General features: G+C 42.0%; 1 protein-coding gene across 2 annotated transcripts in view; it reads right to left on the minus strand.

The window, feature by feature from the left end:
• Window positions 1–8,570, minus strand: part of LOC147642376 (uncharacterized) — a 156,408-nt gene extending 147,838 nt beyond the window's left edge. For both annotated transcript variants that reach the window (XM_086805707.1, XM_086805706.1), the window contains exon 1: window positions 8,182–8,570. In XM_086805707.1, coding sequence (XP_086661833.1) covers window positions 8,182–8,432 — 251 coding nt within the window. In that variant the 5' untranslated portion in view covers window positions 8,433–8,570. The remainder of the gene's footprint in view (window positions 1–8,181) is intronic.
• Between the last annotated feature and the right edge of the window lie 11,653 nt (window positions 8,571–20,223).

Genomic DNA, 20,223 nt, shown 5'->3' on the forward strand with positions numbered 1-20,223 from the left:
CGTGCATTGGAGACGGAATCTAGGAAACAGAAGGTAAGGGAGGAGGAGACGGAAAACGCGGAGCTGGAGAACGGGTGCGCTCTTCCAGAGCCAATATTTGCGCCTTTTGCTCTTCCAACTTGGTACTCTAGTCTGCGATTGCTCGCATCACCTGTTGGAACATCTCTTGTACACTCATGCCTGATGCTCTAGCTGGACTGCCTGGTGCACTTCGGTCCCAAGGTTCTTGGTCTCTCTCGCCGTCATAGCTCGCCATAGCAATCTGACCATCCACTATGTGTGGGAGACTTCCGGAGGCTGAAACCAACCGTCCTTCGAGGGACAGGAGTCACTCTGAAAGGGGTGGTCCACCGGAGTCTGAAAACCAACCACACGAGCGAGAAAAAATTTATGGTTTCTTGCTGAATCATTACACTTGAAGTAGGCTCTAATACCACTGTAACATGCGGAAGCTTCGGGGGAGATCGGTAACTTCAATGCTTAGAAATCCGCACACGTTTCACGACAAGAATAATGCACAAAACTGAATATAGATGTGCAGAAAAAAGAGAGAGAAAGAGAGAGGGAGAAGAGGACACAATACTGGGTCCCGAATACCCTCTGTAGGGCCCCCACCACGAATGGTGTATTTGCTTTTATTAGAATGATGTGAAATCTGAAATAAAAGACTGAACCTGAACCTTCTTGGCTGAGATAGATCTCTGCCCTTGGCTTTCAATCCTTCACCCTTGCGTTAGCTCCTCCCTTGGCTGTCCTGGCCCTTGAGTAGCTGCAGCACCTTGTGAATTATGAGATACATTGGACTAAATTTATGCCTTGGGTTTATATACCCCCTTCCTAAAAACCCAACGTTCTACACTATACCCTGGCCGGCCCCTTCTGATCTGGCCTGGTTGCCCTGTGGGCTGCTGTCCAGGCCTGCGCAGGCTACTGGGCAGCCCCTGGGCACTGGCCGACTGGCTGCTGGGCAGCCCTTTGGCCTGGCCGCCTGGCTGGGCTGGCCCATAGGCCCTGTCGGCTGCCTGGCCAGGCCGCTTGGGCTGGCCAACAGCCTGCCCAGCCCAAAGCTAGGGCAAGTGGCACATCATGGGGCCCTCCTGGCCCCTTTGGGGTGGTTCTAAACCTCCCCATGCCCACTCAAGCTTCGCTTTGGGGTAGCCCTATGGGCTGGCCCCTATTCTACATGCAAACCTACACGTCTACATAGTCGTCTGACATCTGGTCGTCGCAGACCAAACACATAGAGCAATTGACATCATTCCTGATGGAGACTCACAGCGCGGACTGGCACTGCTTCATGTGCAGGACAATGCACACCTGACCTTGGACGCATGTGCAGGACAATGCACACCTGACCTCGGACGCATGGAGTAGAACCCTGGCTGACTCGTCCCGGACTGGGCTCACATGGGACCAATTTTCCACTCTAGGTCCTGCACCTTCTTGTTCAGATATGTCTACATGGCATACAAGTGCGGGATGCACGTGACACGAGCATAGCCTAAGGTAGAGACTTCGTGAAGAGGTCCGCCGCATTGTCCTCCGTCGAACAATAAAGAAGCAAGATGTCACCAACCAAGATCTTCTCACGAACAAAGTGATATTGTATCTCTATGTGCTTGGTCCGGGCATGGAAGACCAGGTTCCGAGCAATAGCGATACAGCTCAAGTTATCACACTGGATGACCGTGGGCTCCTTCTGTGGAAATCCAATCTCGCCAAGCAACCTCCGCAGCCACACAACCTCACAAGCAGCACCACAAGCAGCCCAATACGCTACCGTTGTAGATGACAAGGCAATAATCGGCTGCCTCTTGCTCCTCCATGAAACAGCTCCTGAGCCGAGTGAAACCGTAGCCTGATGTAGATCTCCTTGTGTCTGGATCTCCTCCCCAATCTGAGTCACTCCAGCCTTGGAGTCAGACTCGGTCCTTCGTTTCACCTCCAGTGTCGTAGAAGAGTCCAAGATCCTTCGTAACCTGCAGATACCGCAAGATCCGCAATCCTGCGTCCCAATGAGACTTCAAAGGCGTCTGCATGAACGAGCTCAATAGCCCCACAAGAAAGCTCAAGTCCAATCTGGTGTTCAGCAACCAAATCAATGAACCAACCAGCTTCCGATACAGTAAGGCATCAACCGGCTCACAAGGATCATTCACTGTAAGCTTCATGTTCGAGTATCGGTGACATGATAGGCTTGCAGTTCTCCATCCCAAAGACCTCAAGCAACTCATGGACATACCGCTGCTAAGAGACAAAGAACCCCCTCTGGGTCTGCCAGATCTCCAATCCCAAGAAGAAGTGGAGTATGCCTAAATCGGTCATCTCAAACTCCTTTGACAAGGCAGCCTTCGTCACTGCAATGTGCTCCACATGACTGCCAGTGAGAATGAGGTCATCCACATAAAGGATGATCAACGTGATCATGCCGCATTATCGAAAGAGATATAAGTTAGCCTCAATCAGCTAGCAAAAGAAGACAACCAACAGCCCTCCACACTTCAGAAAAAAATGGGAAAAATACATGAAAGTGAGGAAAAATGGAGAACCACCAAAAACGGGCGGGCACACCCACAACAGAGGCCTTGGTGTAATATATAGACAGGAGATGACTGCTAACATTTCCAACCCTTATACATGTGGGATAATACCCAGTCCATGTGGCAACAAGAGGAGACAGCTCTTCCAACAGGTAAAACCAAGGTCATGGTTTTTGACACCTCCCGCCCATACACATCCAGATGCACTTCACGTATAGGGGAGCCCCGGTGGAGATTGTCTCATCATATGTGTACCTCGGAGCTACTTTTAGTGGCCCCCGCTTTACCATGACCACAGCAACACATAGGGATATGCAGCTTTAGTCCTACTTGAGAGGCAGTGCTTCCAGGCCCATTTCCAAGAGCCCATGATGAAGGGTTGGCTCTTTGACACCCTTGTCACACCAACCTTGATGTATAAAAGCTTTCTGGGGACCAGATCTATCAAAGCAAGATTGGTAACATGTGGAGAGGCCCCAAGTCATGATATTCTATTGCAAGATTTGCAACAAACCATCGGTCCCACATGAGATCATTCAGGCAAAGTTCGTTGCAGTCCCAATGGTGGTTGGACGCACTTTTTCAAACACTCACCTACCTCAATTGCATCAGCATGATAAGCCCCCACAGTGACACTGGAGCATGGTACGCCCGAGTTTCCACCTGGTTGTTAGGACACGGGCTCTAGATGGACCGCCTCCCACCTCTTCAGTATAGCTTGGGCTCCCCTTTTCTCCAGCTCCCCCTATGAGAATGTCAACCAAACTATCCGGTTCGACCTCGTGATTGGCCACCTGCAAGTATCCTCCTACCCCCTACAAGTGGAGAAAGGGCGGGCAAAGCGCATTTTCAAAGACAGAGAGCTCATACGGAGACCTCGGGAGGAGAGGATCTGTTGATTATGCAACACAGGGATCGAGACAGAGGAGAACTATACCTGTCACTGCACAGTGTGCTATGAGATCTGCATGAGGTACCACACTCTCTTCGGTGAGGGTTTTGGCCCATTATCCAGGATCATAGACTTCCTGGACCAGTGCTACCTAGGACTCTTCCTACTTAAGCTTTGCAAACACAGAGATACACTCCTAAGAGAGTGACGGATGACCCACCACCCCTCTGTCCTCACCAGCCGACCATCACCAGTTTCTTTCGACCAAGGCCAAGGATATCGGCGTAGTGGACCCCACGGGTCCACCACACAATACCTCAACTCCACCTCGTCTCAACCTCATCTCAAGGAGTCACTTTGGAATGGGCTTGCGTGCTCTGACGCACCCGATGTCCCCAGCCCATGTGACACCAACCACGTCCCATCAGCCCCAAATCCAAGACATGCTCCACCACCATCACACCACCTTCCCACATACCATGACAGAAGGGAATCTCTCGGCCATACTCAGTAACCCCGTGCTCGACATACTTGAGAGAGGTGTACCCTCTTCAGGAGGATGATGTGCACCTTCCCACGTACCATGAGAGAAGGGAATCTCTCGGCCATACTCAGTAACCCTGTGCTCGACATACTTGAGAGAGGTGTACCCTCTACTGGAGGATGATGTGCACCACATGCTTCATATTCTCATGTACTCCATGATGAGAGTCTCTTGTACTAGCACTTACACCCCATGTACTTCCCCATGATGATCATCCTATTAGCCTCTACTAGAGCCATGTTATTTGTACTTTTTTTTTTCTCTTTTCCGTGATGAGACATACCATGGATAGCATTGTATCATTGGTCTTATAGACCCATTGGGTCTTTAGCAGACATTTAATATAACTTTGTTTCTTTCTTTCTCCACACGTTAACATCTCTCTCTCTCTCTCTCTCTCTCTCTCTCTCTCCTATGATGAGATATGCCATGGACATTATTGTATCACTTTGGTCTCATATGCCCATTGGGTCTTTAGTAGACGCTTAATGTATCTTTCTTTCTTTCTTTCTCTCTCTCTCTCTCTCCCTCTGCGCACCTGCTGCCCACCATGTCCACCCCTCCGTGTACTTGCTGAAGGTTGTTTGCTGCCTAATCGCTGCCCGTTGGACTTTGGGCACTGCAGAGCCAACCATGCTGCTGCGTTTCAGCTCACCAAGCTGCCCACCATCATGCCCATGCTGCCCATCACCTAAGGGTTGTGCAAGAGTTCTTGTGTAGGCTGCCTCTCGTACTTGGGCGCTCACACCTACAACGACCACTCCAGGTCGTTTCCACAACAAAGCGACAAGCTTGGCTCAAATAATTGTATGTCCTCAAAGCCTCAAAACTCTTGGGTACTCTCAAATACACCAGCATTCCCTCAAAGAAAACTTTCAGTAGAATGTTGCCTATCAGCATCAAGCCCTAGCTTGTGAGCACTCTTGATAAACTCTCAGTGACACAAGTGCGGAAGCTCTCACCCAACCGGGTCATCAACGTCCGCAACACTAGTTGAGCTCAATATCTCAACAAATACCGGTCGGTCTTACATAGTCTCCTCAAAGAATTATATAAGTCAGCCCCAATCTCAATGAAACTCCACTCATTCACCCAACCAATCCTACTCAAGACATCGGCAATTTTTGTACTTGATTTCAAAATCAAAATTTTGCATAAGTTCAGCCCACCTTGACTTCCTTCCCCTCAACTCACTCTGGTCACACACATACTTTAAATATTCATGGTCAATCACGACTACAAATCACGAGAAATACAAATAATGTCTCGAATCTTCAAAGCATAAATCATAGCATAAAGCTCTTTATCCTAAGTAGGGTATCTCATATGCGTGTAAGTGAGCTTCGTGCTCTCAAAAGAGATAGGCCCACTCTCTTGGAACAAAGCTGCCCTATTGCATAATCACTGGCATTGGTCTCAACCACGAGTAGTTTGCCAAGGTCCAGTAGGACTAAACAAAGTGAATCCTTCACCTTTAGCTTAAGGTTTCTAAAACCTCTTCCAACTTTCCATTCCATTCAATATGACTATTGGACTTTCGTCCACATCCTTTGAGGAGATCATTAGTAGCAAGGTTAGCTTAGAATAGTATTGTACTAACTTTCGAAGAAAGACAGTGAACCCCAAAAAAGAACAAAGCTGCTTAATCCTGCGAGAAATCGTCCAATCTAACACCTTTCATCCTCAATCATAGTCACATCTTTCCCTACAAACCACAAAACAGACAAAACATTTCAAAACAAAACATTCCTAATCGAAACACCATTTCGCCCAAATTTAAGATTTTTTCCAAATTTGACTTTTAAAAAATCAAGCTTTCTGTTCTCCTTTTTTTCTTCTTCCCCATCACTTTCTTCTCCTCTCCATCTCAATTTTCTTAAAAGACAAAACGATAAAATAGACAAAATGTTTCTTGTGACTGTAACAATCGGCAAGGACAAGCTCTAGCAAGGTATCCCATCTGACAGCAAATGAAGCATTGCCCGAGGAGGCCAGAGTACTCAACTCTCTGCAAAATAGGAGCCCCACAGAGGCACAGAAGCGATATGGCATGTGAATTTGTCTCAGGAGAGGCTATGCACATGCAAAGAGAGGGAACCCCGTCCGAGCTAGAACCAAGGCAGCAGTGGGGGGGATTCCACCGGTCTCCCGATAACACCACCTATCACCGGGAGGAGGGGAAGATATTACTTCTTGAGACCAGGAAAGCAAACTGTTACAGGAAAGCTTGAGATGCCAACCAGAGGGTCATATGCTGCGTCGAAGCCGTGCTGCCATCTCACAAAGAAGGCTTGCGTCATACGCAATGTGAGAGGGCTCAATTGCATGACTCTATCCGATGTTGCCTGCAAATCAAACTCAACTTGGTAGTAACCACGCCCCAAAGGATGAATGTCAGAAATCTTACTAAGCTCGTTGATGAGGCTAGCCTACAAAGATCCCTAAATTGTCCGTGCGCTGGGTGGCTACCCACAATCTGCAGACCAGGTTGGAGACCTCCAAGGAGGCAACTGTCGAAGCGAGGAGCTAGAGATCCGCTTCAGAAAAGGAAAGGCAAGGGACGGCAGCCTCGGTCGGGAATGACGGAGCGGCTGCCATGGAGTGCTCTTGGATGTGAGACGACCAAAAACACCGACACTTGTCGAAGAAAGAACCTGCCCGAAAGCTAAAAATACTTGACGAAGGGGTGAAGATGATAGGACTCAAGGAGACAAAGAGGATCGGGACGACAGGAGTAGCCTGGCGAAGAAATCAAGGGTGGGCAGAACGGGGTTGGCGAAAACAAAAGGGGAAGAATCGAGGCAGGTGGAAGCGGCAGGCGGAAAGGAGGACAGCCGGGAAGAGGCATAAAGGAGCGGCAGGAGGTGCAGGGGAAAGAGTGAAAAGAGGTGCAAAGGGCAAGCTGGCGCGAAGGAAGAAAGGGAGGCGGAGGGCGAGGGAGGCGGGCAAAGGTGGGAAGCTGGAGGGAAAAGAAGCAAGAGGTGGAGTGAAAGTAGGTGCACAAGAGGCAGAACACGCAAAGGGCGTAGGCAGGAGGGCAGGAGACAGGGCGCATAGGAGGCGCTGGCAGGCGACGAAGGGTGACCAAAAGGGGCAGCGCACAAGATGGGGGAGGAAGGGAGAGGACGACGGTTGGCGGAAACGCATAGGAGGGAGGGACTCGGGAGGCAGGGCAGCGCAAAAGAAGGGGGGGCAGATGCACATACGGGTCTATTGAGGTGTACGGTTTCACTTGTAGTCTAGGTTTTGTAAACAAGTGATAGAACTTACCTTACACAACGGTCTACATGGACATCGCTTAAACATAGGAAAAAACCCAAAAAAAAACATGAAATAATAACACAGAGGAAAATAAGAAGGACACAGAGGAAAACAAGGAGGAGACGAAATGACGGTAATACACTTAAACTTCATTTAGTACTGGACTCTTGGCAAAGAGAAAAATTTATGTCAAACAGAACAACACTAGATCTGCATGGCATAGGAATATGGGTTCCTTCCACTTGGACAAGCATTTTCTGAGCCACCATGCTTTAGAGTTCAAAGATGTTCACGTGTTATCAAAATACATCATTTGGAATGTATGCCATAGTCTTTGTGGAGTTGACATGGGGTTTTTTTTTACTTTGGACACCAAGGGATGACAAATATAAAGCTTTTACAAAAAAGGAATGAAGTTCTTCCAAAAATTATAAGAATGGCAAATATTATCTTAAAAATATGCTGCAAGTGGACGAGGACTTTACAGGGATTTTATTTGAATTTTTGGCACTAAGGAATTTATTTCCAAAATGAGTTTTTATTTATGTTTAGAGTAATGAAAACAAATGTTAACAAATGCCAAAAGTCATTCATTCAGACACGAATATGAAGTACAAGAACTTACAGAAATACATGCGAATTGAACATATCTGTAAAAGAAAAATAGAATTTTTCATGTTGCAACAAGAGACGTGCCTAAAAAACACACAGAATATATATGGCTTAAATTTGTGATACAAGAATGTAGCATACATGCATATGTGGAATGTACTTTACATGCACGTTGCAATGTCTGACTTACATAAATCCATATGCATGACTTACACATAACAATCTAAGACATGCATACGAATATACTCATGCATGCATGACTTACACATAACAATCTATGACTTGCCTATGAATATACCCATACATGCATGGAAAATTGGACAAGTCCTTACCTTATTGCATCGATAATTATCTGCCAGTTTGGAGGAGCCCCATTGTTCTCGTCTGCTTTAACAACAGAAGTTTCACAGTGTGAGTTGTTGAAGTCCTCCATATCGAACTCTGCCATAGTTGCATTATCGGTAGAATCGGAAACGCGTGCAACAAGATTCCCTTCATTCTCTTCGTCTACTTTTGGACTAGGGAAGATACTCGTGGTGCTTGTTGCTTTGAAGGCAAAAGAAGAGAAAATGCTGGAATCCATGGGAACATACCAAGCTGGTAAGCTACTTTTAAAGACTAACTGGCCCCCCAGCCTGCAGTGGCGCAGCCTAGGACGTTCAAAAGCTTTGAAACAAGGTCCCCGGCTACCTTGCAAACCTTTCCTAAACGAGCTTCCTTTTTTTGGGGGACCCTATAAATTAATAAAGAACTAGTGTGTTGATTTATAATAAAGAACTAGTGTGTTGGACCCGCACATTGCCCACGGCCACAAAAAAGACACATGCACATGACCCCCTCTCTCTCTCTCTCTCTCTCTCTCTCTCTCTCTCTCTCTCTCGTACACTCTCTCAAATGTTGAAACTCTCTCTCTCTCTCTCACACACACACACACACATGTACACACCTGCTCTCTCTCTCACACACACACCCCACACTCCCTCTCTCTCTCTCTCTCACACACACACCCCACACTCCCTCTCTCTTACACACGTATGCACACACAGACACACGCCCTCACACTTTCCCACACATAAAAGCTCGCTCTCTCTCTCTCTCTCTCTCTCTCTCTCTCTCTCTCTCTCACACACACATGCACATGTAAATATTAGTATATACAATATTATGTTTTAGATACATAGACATATATACATACATACATATGTGTATTTTAAAATATAAATACACACACAGACATAATTTTGATTAAATTTTAATGTGTGGAGATGCATGGTAAGGTGTGCTCACTTTTAAATATATAGATGGATATACTACACACACAGACATACACACATACACACACACGCGCATATATGTATTCTGTCTATAAAGCACAAATGCTAGGGGATCCACGTGGCTAAAGGAAAGGGAGAGTTTGAGAAAAGGAGAAAGGGGAGTTTGAGAAAAGGAGGATTTGAATCTCACATCTCATCTCATCTCACATTTTTCAATATAATTTTGAATTTAAAATCTCGCGTGTTTCGATGCAATCTGTTATGGGAATATATTTTAAGCCCTCTTCAAAATATTATTCTACCCTCTTAGATAATTTGGGGACACTTGGATTATCTTTGTGTCAAGCTAAATCATGTTAATATCATAGGTGATGCCATTATAAATATTAATACGTTTGGTGTATATTAACGTATGGTTGGGGCCTCTAATGTTTGTTTTAGTTGGTTTGTATGGAAGGGTGATTCCTAGGTTACTTACGCCTAGCAAACATGTGTGTGGGTATGGTTTGTATACTTATGAAATATTTGTTTACCAATTAATTGTTGGTTATTTTATAAGTGAAGAGAATTCCGAAGATTGAGGAGAATTCGCACATAATTATTACTTGGCACATATTTTTGTAAACAAGCTTTGTATATGCATGTGCTCGCTTGTGCACGTTTTAATTTATTTTGGAAAGCCTTAGTTTATCAAGCAGAGACTTGAACTTTAATATTTTGTAAAGCGTGATATGCTTAAACCCTAGCCTCAATTTATGGACACTCTATTTTGAGCATAGGAGAGTGTTGTGCAAGAAAAGCACCTTTTTTATTTTTGGAGTCTATGGCCTAATTTGGAATAAAATGTTGCATAAATACTTCATGTGTAGGAAGAGACCACACCCAATATTGGAGTTGTGATTTTTGAGCTAAGTATTATTTGCTATTCACTTAAATATTGAATATGATGAACTTGTGGTTTTTGATGAGTTATTTGGTTTGATTAATTTCTTGCAAGTTTCTTTTACTCTATTTTCCTAGAATTGGATCCGTTTCAGTGGTATTACAGCTTGGGTCTATGAAGATGGAGGCAAGAATTGAAAGCTTGAAAGCATGATTCAAAGGTTTGAAGAGTTGCACTCTATTATCCAAAGGACAACAAAACCACTTTCTTCTTGAAAAATGGTTTTCCCAAATTCATAACCTCTTTATGATCTAACTATATGGACTGAATCAGCTCTTGAAGGAGGTTTGAGTCTCATAATTGAATTGCTAAACCACTGTTGCAAAGAAAAATCCATATTAAAGGGTTCTTATGATTCTACAAATTAACTCTTTTGAAAATCGTTGAAAATGTAGCCTAGAAGGGGAAATTTTTTTTGGACATTTTTTTTTAAAAAGAGAGAAGCTTCAAATTTTCTCTTCTTCTCCATGGCGACGGGCGGCAGCGTGATTTTCCATCTCTATCTTCTCTCCAATCGTGCGACAATAGGCAAAAATTGCAAAATCGCTTCTCTTCTTCTGTTCGCGCGACGACGACCGGGGCGACCTGCTGTGAAGAAGAGAAGAAGAGCCATTTTCTTTTTTTTAAAGCTTTGTAAGCCTTGCAAAAGAAAGCTTAATGTTTAAGCCTAAAGCTAAAGCTTTATAAGCTTATATAAGCTTTAAAAAGCCTATCTTCATTACATTCAAGAGAACTTAAAGAAGAAGAAGGGACTCTCCACAAAGGGAAAATTCAGAAGAAGAAAAAATAGATTTTTCAGAGGTGCAGAAAAATTTTAGAAACGCTTTTTTAAAAAATTGGAAGCCTCTTACAATAAAGATTTTGGCATCAAAGGTCATCAAAGAAACATTGACAATTCTTGGAGATGCTATTTTAGCTCTGATTTCTTCACTGCATCAAGCATCAAAATCTTTCAAGTGGCTTTAAAAATTTTACCAAAATCGATCAAAACTCAAGCTTCTTGTCCATGCTTGGATTTTATTCGGAATTGGAGTAAAAGGATGGTGTCAAGATCAACTATTTGACGACTTTAACCCGAATTCAAGACAGCTCAAGAGCTAAGTTTTTTGTCTTTATTCATTTATCTACATTATTAAATCACACTTTCTTTATCTATTTAATTGCAATGGCCACTCTACCTGCACAACCCACTATGCAAGAGCAAATCTTAGCACTAAAAGAGCAAATTGCTAGTGAGCGTGAACTCCAATGCAAATTAGAGAGTTAAGTGAAGTGTTCCAAGCATAAGCATGACTCTTCCGACTCTGACAAGGAGGAAAGTAATCATATTACGTGCACTGTCAAAGCTACCTTACATGCTCATAGTTCTCAGAAAGATTCACGAATTAGTCAAAAGGCATTCACTTTCCAGAACTATGATGGCAAGAAGGATGCACGAGTTCTTATTGCATGGCTTACCTAATTGGATAACTATTTTTTAGGCAAAAAGTTCTCAAAAAATGATAAAATTATATGTGCTTGTAAATCACTTGATTGAAAGTGTTGCTTTATGGTGGAATGTGATCAAGCAGGGTAAACATTGACCTTCAACATTAAAAGAGTTCTAGAAACTCTTAAAGAAGCACTTTCTACCTTCTCAGTGCAAGGCTAAAACGTTCAACGATGGGACACTTTGTGCCAGGTCGAGAAAGAGCATGTCCAAGCCTACATTGACAAATATTGGGACATTCTATTACAGGTTCAAGTGATTGAAAAAGTCAAGGAAAAAGAGCAACAAAGGAAGTTCAATGCTGGACTTAAGCCTACTATTAGGGCTGACATTAATATGTTTCATCCGCATGATCTTAGTTTTACTGTGGATCTCGCTTTAAATTCTGAACGTAAAACATCTATTTCTAGAGATTTCAGGATGCAGGATAAATCTTTTACAAAGTCTACTAAACCTTCTTTCCCTTCTAGTACTTTTGATAAATCCATGATGCAAAGGGTAAAGATGTGATTAAAGTAGATGCTCGAAAGAATGACAGCAAACCCTCAAATGGTCAGTCGAAGAATCGAGTCGTCAAGTATTTTAGATGTCACAAGGTGTCCTACGCCAGATTGCCCTGAGAAGAAGAAGAATTTTGCATCTATGGCTCAACTCAACTTTATTGAAGAAGATGATGATGATTCCTGATTATTCGATGAAGGTAAGTTTTCAATTCATGCTTTATTGAAAATTCAAGGCAAAATAAAAGGAAAATCAATTTCTATATTATATGATAACGGTAGCTCGCATTGCGGATTTCATTTCTGAAAAAGCATTAAAAGCACTTAACGTAGATGCATCGTACTCTAGTTACAAAGTAAAAGCTACATGTCAAGATACTAAGTACAACTGCACAAAAGAGGTTAAGAATTTAAAATTGGAAATGGGTTCACTAAAAGAAGAGAGAACATTCCTAGTGGCTCCTTTGCAAGGAGTGGATGTTATCTTAGGTATGCCATGGAGATATGAGCATAATCCCCAGGTTGACTATGAAACTCATACCATGTGGTTAATAAAAGGTCTCAAAGAAATTTGTCTCCAATGTCAGACCAAGGGTGACTTAGGTCCATTTTTTACTCAAACCCAAGCAAAAAGAATTGTACGAAAAAAAGAGAAGACATTTTTTATTCTTGTCAACCAACTTAGTGAATAAGATGACTCCAAATCACCACCATGTAAAGCTCCTTATCGAGTCAACATGCTTAAGCAAAAAGAGATTCAAAGGCAAGTTGAAGAACTATTAGAGAAAAAATTGATTAGACCCAGCAGTTCTCCATGTGGTGCTCCAGTTCTTCTCATTAAAAAGAAGAATGGAATATATCGATTATGTATCGATTATCGTACACTAAACAAGATTACTATCAAGAATCGATATCCAATACCTCAAGTGAATGACTTGCTAGATAAGCTTAATGGAGCCCAAGTCTTTAGCAAGATTGACCTGAAGTCCGGTTATCATCAAATTCGAATGGACGAAGGGGATATCTTCAAGATTGCCTTTAGAACCCAAATTGGTCATTATGAGTTTTTACTTATGCCATTCGATTTAACTAATGCTCCAGCTACTTTCAACAAAAAAGTATTCACTTTTCAATAGAATTCACTTTCAACAAAAAAGTATTCACTTTTCAATAGAATAAGCTTTATGTCAATTCTGAAAAGAGAAATTTTTTTCAAGAGGAAACTAAATATCTAGGGCACAAACTCTGATCTTTTCTTAGATTATGTAACTATTATATGAAGTTCATTAGAAATTTTGCATACATTGCACTTCCTTTAACCAAACTTCTTAAGAAAGCTAGTAGCCACGATCATTTCTTCTTTGAACTTAAGAAAGCATTGACTCATGCATCAGTTCTTACACTACCACATTTTCAACGATGATTCTTTGTTGTAGTTATTGATGCAAGTGGACAAGGCTTTGGTGTTGTTCCTTTGCAACCCAAGATAGACATCCCATTGCTTTATAAGTCGCAAGCTTAAACCAACACAAAAAAAATTATAGTACATATGACAAGGAATTAGCTGTTGTTATTCATGCTTTAAGACTTTGGAAACATTATTTAATGGGATCTGAATTCTTAATCAAGACAGATCAGCAAAGCATTCATCATTTGTTGACCTAGCCATTGATCTCTGATCGACATATCAAATGGGCTTCATTTATCCAAAGTTTTCAACCTATAATTCAATATCAACCAGGCAAAGAAAATATCGTGGCAGATACTTTAAGCAGACGTCCTAGTGTTCACAAGATTTCTATTATTCAAAGTGAACCATTGAGTCCTATGAGAGAATCCTATGATGGACCTAAATTTTATTGACGTTTGGACTAAACTTAGAGACAATAATTGAAATCCTATTGGTGATTATTCATGTCATGATGGTTACCCTTTCTTCCGGAAGAGATTGTGTATTACACAACCTTTCAAACAGAAGAGATTGTGTATTACACAACCTTTCAAACAATTCATATTGGAGGAAATGCATCAACCACCATATATGAGTCATCAGGGTGTTTCAGCTACTCTACAATTAGTCTCTCTAGAGAATTCTTTTGGCCTTATCTTAAACAAGATGTAGCAAAATTTGTGGCTGAATGTTCTATTTGTCAAAAAATTAAAAGCTACAAAGGTAAGACCCAATGACTTCTTACTCATGTACCAATCCCTAATGATACTTGGGAACAAATATCTATGGACTTCATTACAGGTTTACCTACTACATTGAGTCAAAATGATAAACTTTGACTATAGTTGACTGTTTAAGTAAGCAAGCATATTTCTTACCTTTTGTAATAAAACTTTGACTATAGTTGACCATTTAAGTAAGCAAGCATATTTCTTACCTTGTAAGAAAACTTTAACTTCTCAGCAAACCGCAATTATGTTTACAAATCTTTGTACATCACACGGATTGCCAAAAGTCATTGTTTCTGACATAGACTCAAGATTTTGTAGTAACTTTTGATTACTCAAGGTTTTGTAGTAACTTTTGGATCACTCTTTTCTCCAACTTAGGCACTAAGGTAGTTTTTTCCATGGTCGAGCACCTTTCGAAACTGTGTAAGGAAAACCTTTGCCTATTTTGGCAACTAGACTTTCCCACAAAATCGAAGCTGTTGATCGATTCACTATTGATTTTAATAGCATTTTGAATGATGTAAAACATTCTATTGCTCATGCCCAAGAATAATATGTTAAGAAAGCAAACCGTAAACGTAAAGTAATATCTTTTGAAATTGGAGATTATGTACTTTGAGAATTGAAAAGCGTCGACTTAAGAGTGTTGAAAAATTTCCAGCTACTATTAAGATTGCCCCAAGATTTTATAGAACCTTTAAGGTGATTCACAAAATTAATGATGTTGCATATAAACTTGAATTACCTTCTCATTGACAGATTCATAACTCATTTCATGTGAGTTTGTTAAAACCTTTCAAGGGATCACTTCCCACTCATCCTGTGTATAAGGAACCACCTCTTATTGGAGTCGAGAAAGAAGTTTTACTTCCAGATAATATCATTGATCATCAGATTATATCAACTCATACTAGAAATTAATATATCAAATATTTAGTGACTTTTCAAAATCATCCTCACGAAGATGCAAGATGGGTGCTTGAGAAATATTTTTGTGCCTTTCTTGAGATCCTTCATTCTTTTCAACAAACCCGCAGTTTGAGGACAACTGCAAACTCAAGCAAGAGGGAATATTATGGGACTATATTTTAAGCCCTCTTAAAAATATTTTTCTACCCTCTTAGATAATTCGGGGATGCTTGGATTATCTTTGCGCGTCAAGCCAAATCATGTTAATATCATGGGTGATGCCATTATAAATATTAATACGTTTGGTGTATATTGACATATGGTTGGGGCCTCCAATGTTTTTTTTTAGTTGGTTTGTATGGAAGGGTAATTCCTAGGTTACTTATGCTTGGCAAACATGTGCGTGGGTATGGTTTGTATGTATACTTATGAAATATTTTTTACCAATTTATTGTTAGTTATTTTATAGGTGAAGAGGATTTTGAAGATTGAGGAGAATTCGCACATAATTATTACTTGGCACACATCTTTGTAAATAAGATTTGTATATACATGTGCTATCTTGTGCACATTTTGATTTATTTTGGAAAGCCTTAGTTTATCAAGCATAGACTTGAACTTTAATATTTTGTAAAGTGTGATATGCTTTAAACCCTAGCCTCAATTTATGGACACTCTATTTTGAGTATAAGAGAGTGTTGTGTAAGAAAAGCACCTTTTTGTATTTTTGGAGAGGCTATGGCCTAATTTGGAATAAAGTATTATGTAAATACTCATGTGTGGGGAGAGGCCACACACGTGAGGGAGATGATTACACTCAATATTGGAGTCGTGATTTGTGAGCTTAGTATTATTTGGTATTCACTCAAATATTGAATATGTTGAACTTGTGGTTTTTGATGAGTTATTTGGTTTGATTTAATCAATTTCTTGCAAGTTTCTTTTTACTCTATTTTCCTAGAATTGTATCTATGTCATAATCTTTGGATGTAACCTTCTCCACGCTTAGCTCATTATGCACGTTCTCACTTTCATGTTCTGCGCTGTTGTGCGCTGTACGGTTCGAACTCTGAAGCAGTACAGGTACTTTTCTTACTTTTTTTAATAGATAAGATTAGTGTGGTTGGCAAGTGCCAAGTGCATGGTAGTGCGCACCTTGAAACGTAGTGTCTTTCTGTCAGGGAGCATCAGCTATTGGCGATGGGCCTTGTAGGGTTCTCTTCTACAAACCTTCAACGGAGCAACCCTTATATGCAGCCTCCATAATCGCACGTTTAAGAGTATACTCTCCTCGACTTCGACACTTTTGCCAGACACTTGTTTGTTGATGTGCCCCATATCCCTCTCCTACAACATCCTGCATGAACATGATGACGTCTCTGGCATCCAGTGAGGGTCTTGGGCAAAGGAGGTGGTGAGGAGATGGCAGTGAGGAGTGCCTCTCTCTAGATGGTAGAAAGCTGGTCGTGTTGAGTTGGGTGAAGAGCAACCTCTCCCGTGTGCTCATGCCATCTTCTATCGTTTTGTTGGTCACATGTGCCCCATACCCCTTGTGGAACCTATGTAGAGCTCTCCTATGGCAACCACGATGAAAAATTCTTCGGCCCATGTCTCCGGCCTAGTGAAGGTCTTGACAAAGGAGGTGGTGAGGAGATGGAGGTGGGGGGGTGCCTCTCTCTTGGCAACAATTGGCCATATGGGTGTCGGGCTGAGCAAGAGTAGCTGCGCCTGCATGAACATGATGACGTCTCCACAGCCTAGGAGATTTCATGATTGATGATTATATATAATAAACTATATAATATCTTGATGTGTTATTATATATGTTAATATATATTTATTTAAAAAGAATTTCTTTGTGTGTGTGGGAAGAGAGAGAGAGAGAGAGAGAGAGAGAGAGAGAGAGAGAGAGAGATTTTATTAACATCGATAGAAGAATCAATGGGTCGATGAGGGCCTGCTAAGATGATTAGCTTTGCCGATGGTGATTTCGCTTGCCTTTTGATATAGACCTAGTAGAACTTTTGAGCCTTTTGATATAGACCTAGTAGAACTTTTGAGCCTACTGCTTAGGTTACCACTTAGGACATTAAAGAATGTGAGATCAAGCTGGACTACACTGACTAGTCCACATCTACCTACTCCTCTTAGCGTGTTCACATTATGGACCGCTTGTATATACTCTATTGTGTGTTAGTCACTTTACCTTCTTTGTAGACCTTTTTTGTTGTGTGAAGAAGAAGAAGAATTTTCAGCCTCTCACCTTGTGTGTTCTTTTCTAGGACTTGTGTGAGTGTGTGTGTGCTTGCAAGAGCTCAAGCTCTCTTCTCCTTTGCATCTTTTCATGGTATCAGAGCCTGGTTCATGCTAAGGGCTGAGCGGCAAGCAAGAGAAGCACAGGAAGCGGTATGAAGGAAGAGCTTCATATACTCTTCCCCCTTTGTGTTGGCTACTACAGGAGACACTGGAAAACGAAATCCGATTGAGGAGCTTTCTGCGGGAGGAGAGCTACAAGGCAACGAGACAATTTACATGTAGATACACTCCGCAGTAAAATGGAGTTGTGGAGCAGAAAAATAGGCACATTACAGAGATAGTACGAGCATTGATGGCTGAGAAAAATATGCCACATAGCTATTGAGCTGAGGCTGTGTCTACAACAACCGCGAGTGGACCAGGAGAGTCCTTATCCAGTGGTTCTAGTGATAGACCATGGAGTGACAGGCTGCGTCATGATACCAGCCCTGAAAATGTAGTTGATACATCACATAAAGGCAAAGAGAAAGTGGTTGAGCCCCTTGGTATGCCTGATATTTCTATAGGGCATTCTCTTGTTGATGAAGATTCTAGTGGCTCAGAGATGAGCCTTGATGGAGGAGCTTGGGATTCCAGTAACCTGGGGTGAAGAAGGCTATGGAAGCCATGAATACAAAGTTACAAATATCTGGAAGAGTCAAAAATCCCGTGTAGAGGTTGACTTATGATGGTTATGTAGCACATCACAATGCGTATATGGCAAAAGTTGTGTAGGTTGTAGAACCCACGTGTTTTGATAAGGCTATTGGAAATGTGTGTTGGAAGAAAGCTATGGATAAGGAGATGGTTGCATTGTATGAAAATGAGACTTAGGATTTGGTGCCATTGCCTGAAGGTAAGACGGCTCTTGGCTGTAAGTTGGTGTATAAGGTGAAACATAACAGTGATGGTAGCATAAGTAGGTACAAGGCTAGATTGGTAGGCAAAGAATATGTGCAAACACATGGGATTGATTATGAGAAGACATTTGCCCCAGTTACAAAGATGGCAACTGTGAGAGTTGTGATTGCAGTGGCTGCAGCTAAAGGCTGGTTTTTACATCAGATGGATATCAAAAATGCATTCTTGCATGGTGACTTGCAAGAAGAGGTGCATATGGATCAACCACCAGGTTTTGAGGATATAGGTCACCCAGAGTATGTGTGTAAGCTTCGTAAGGCCTTATATGAACTAAAGCAAGCTCCACGAGCATGGCATGACAAGATTGCTAAGTATCTTGTCATTATTGGTTTTCATATGGCAGATGTAAATCACTCTTTGTATGTGCGCAAGGAGTGATAAGGATATTGTGATCATCACCATTTATGTAGATGATCTTATTGTTGGGGGTGACAACTTGGAAGAGATTGAGCATGTGAAAAGTCTTCTCAAAAGGAAGTTTGAGATTAAGGATTTGAGAGATCTGCGCTATTTTTTGGGAATTGAGGTCATTCGCACACCTGAGGGTATTTGGCTGTCTCACAGAGACACTATGCATTGGACATGTTGTCCAAGTATGGGATGGCTGATTGTAAGCCAATCTTAGTGCCATTAGATTAAAATGGCAAGCTTAGTTTGTGGATGCAGGTTATGTGTTAGAGGATCCCACCTATGGACAAGAAGATTGTGGGGAGTTTGATCTATGTCACGATTAGCACGCCAGATTTGAGCTACAATGTTGGCTTAGAGAGCCTGTTTATGCAAGCTCCGTGTGCAAACCACATCTTGACAGTGTGTGGCGCACACTTTGGTATTTGAGGGTCACTGTTGATTATACATTGTTTTATGCAGCAGTAGTAGTAGGTGTACCATCGGAGCTATATGGGTACACAGATGTAGATTGGGTAGGTAGTATCTCAGACAAGAGATCTACCAGTGGATTTATGTTCTCATTGGGGAGTGCTGCTGTGACATGGAGCAGTAAGAAGCAGCCCACTGTTGCCTTGTTGAGTACAGAGGAGCTGCGATGGTAGTATGTGAGGTAACTTGGTTATGCAAGCTACTTGCTAATTTGGGGTTACATGTGGAGAGAAAGGTTGTTATATGTTGTGACAATGTTAGTAGTATACAATCGGCTAGGAACCCAGTTTTCCATGCGCAGATGAAACACATTGAGGTACATTACCATTTCATCAGGGTGAGAGTCTTGGCGGGCAACATCGACTTGGTGTTAGCACACAGGATCAGGTTGCTGACATCTTCACGAAGGCCTTGGGAGTTGAGAAGCTTCGCAGATTTCGAGATATACTTGGAGTTCATGAGCTTGAGTTGAGCTTAAGGGGGAGTGTTGAGATGTTAAGCTCAACATGAGCTGACACTCACTTGGCACCTGCATGACCGTTCGATATTTATATCACTAGCGGGTTTGGAAGCTGGCACCAACATACCTTTGCCAAAGATTCTACAAAACTGGACTACATCGACTAGTCCACATCTACCCACTCCTCTTAGCGTGTTCACATTATGGACCATACTTGTATATACTCTATTATGTGTGTTAGTCACTTTATCTTCTTTGTAGACCTCTTTTGTTGTGTGAAGAAGAAGAATTTTCAGCCTCTCACCTTGTGTGTTCTCTTCTAGGGTTTGTGTTAGTGTGTGTGTGCTTGCAAGAGCTCAAGCTCTCTTCTCCCCTGCATCTTTTCAATTGTAAGTGGCAATCATGAGATCAAGGATATTGTCGAAGCTACCTACCTCCGATACATGTGGTGCTTTTGGAGAAGCACACCTTTGTGATGTCGGCTATTGAATGACAAGTGATGTTATAAAAGAGCAACAAGACA

The sequence above is a fragment of the Cibotium barometz genome, chromosome 1, assembly GCF_041138505.1.
Source record: "Cibotium barometz isolate CiBa-2024 chromosome 1, ASM4113850v1, whole genome shotgun sequence".
NCBI classification, from domain to species: Eukaryota; Viridiplantae; Streptophyta; class Polypodiopsida; order Cyatheales; family Cibotiaceae; genus Cibotium; species Cibotium barometz.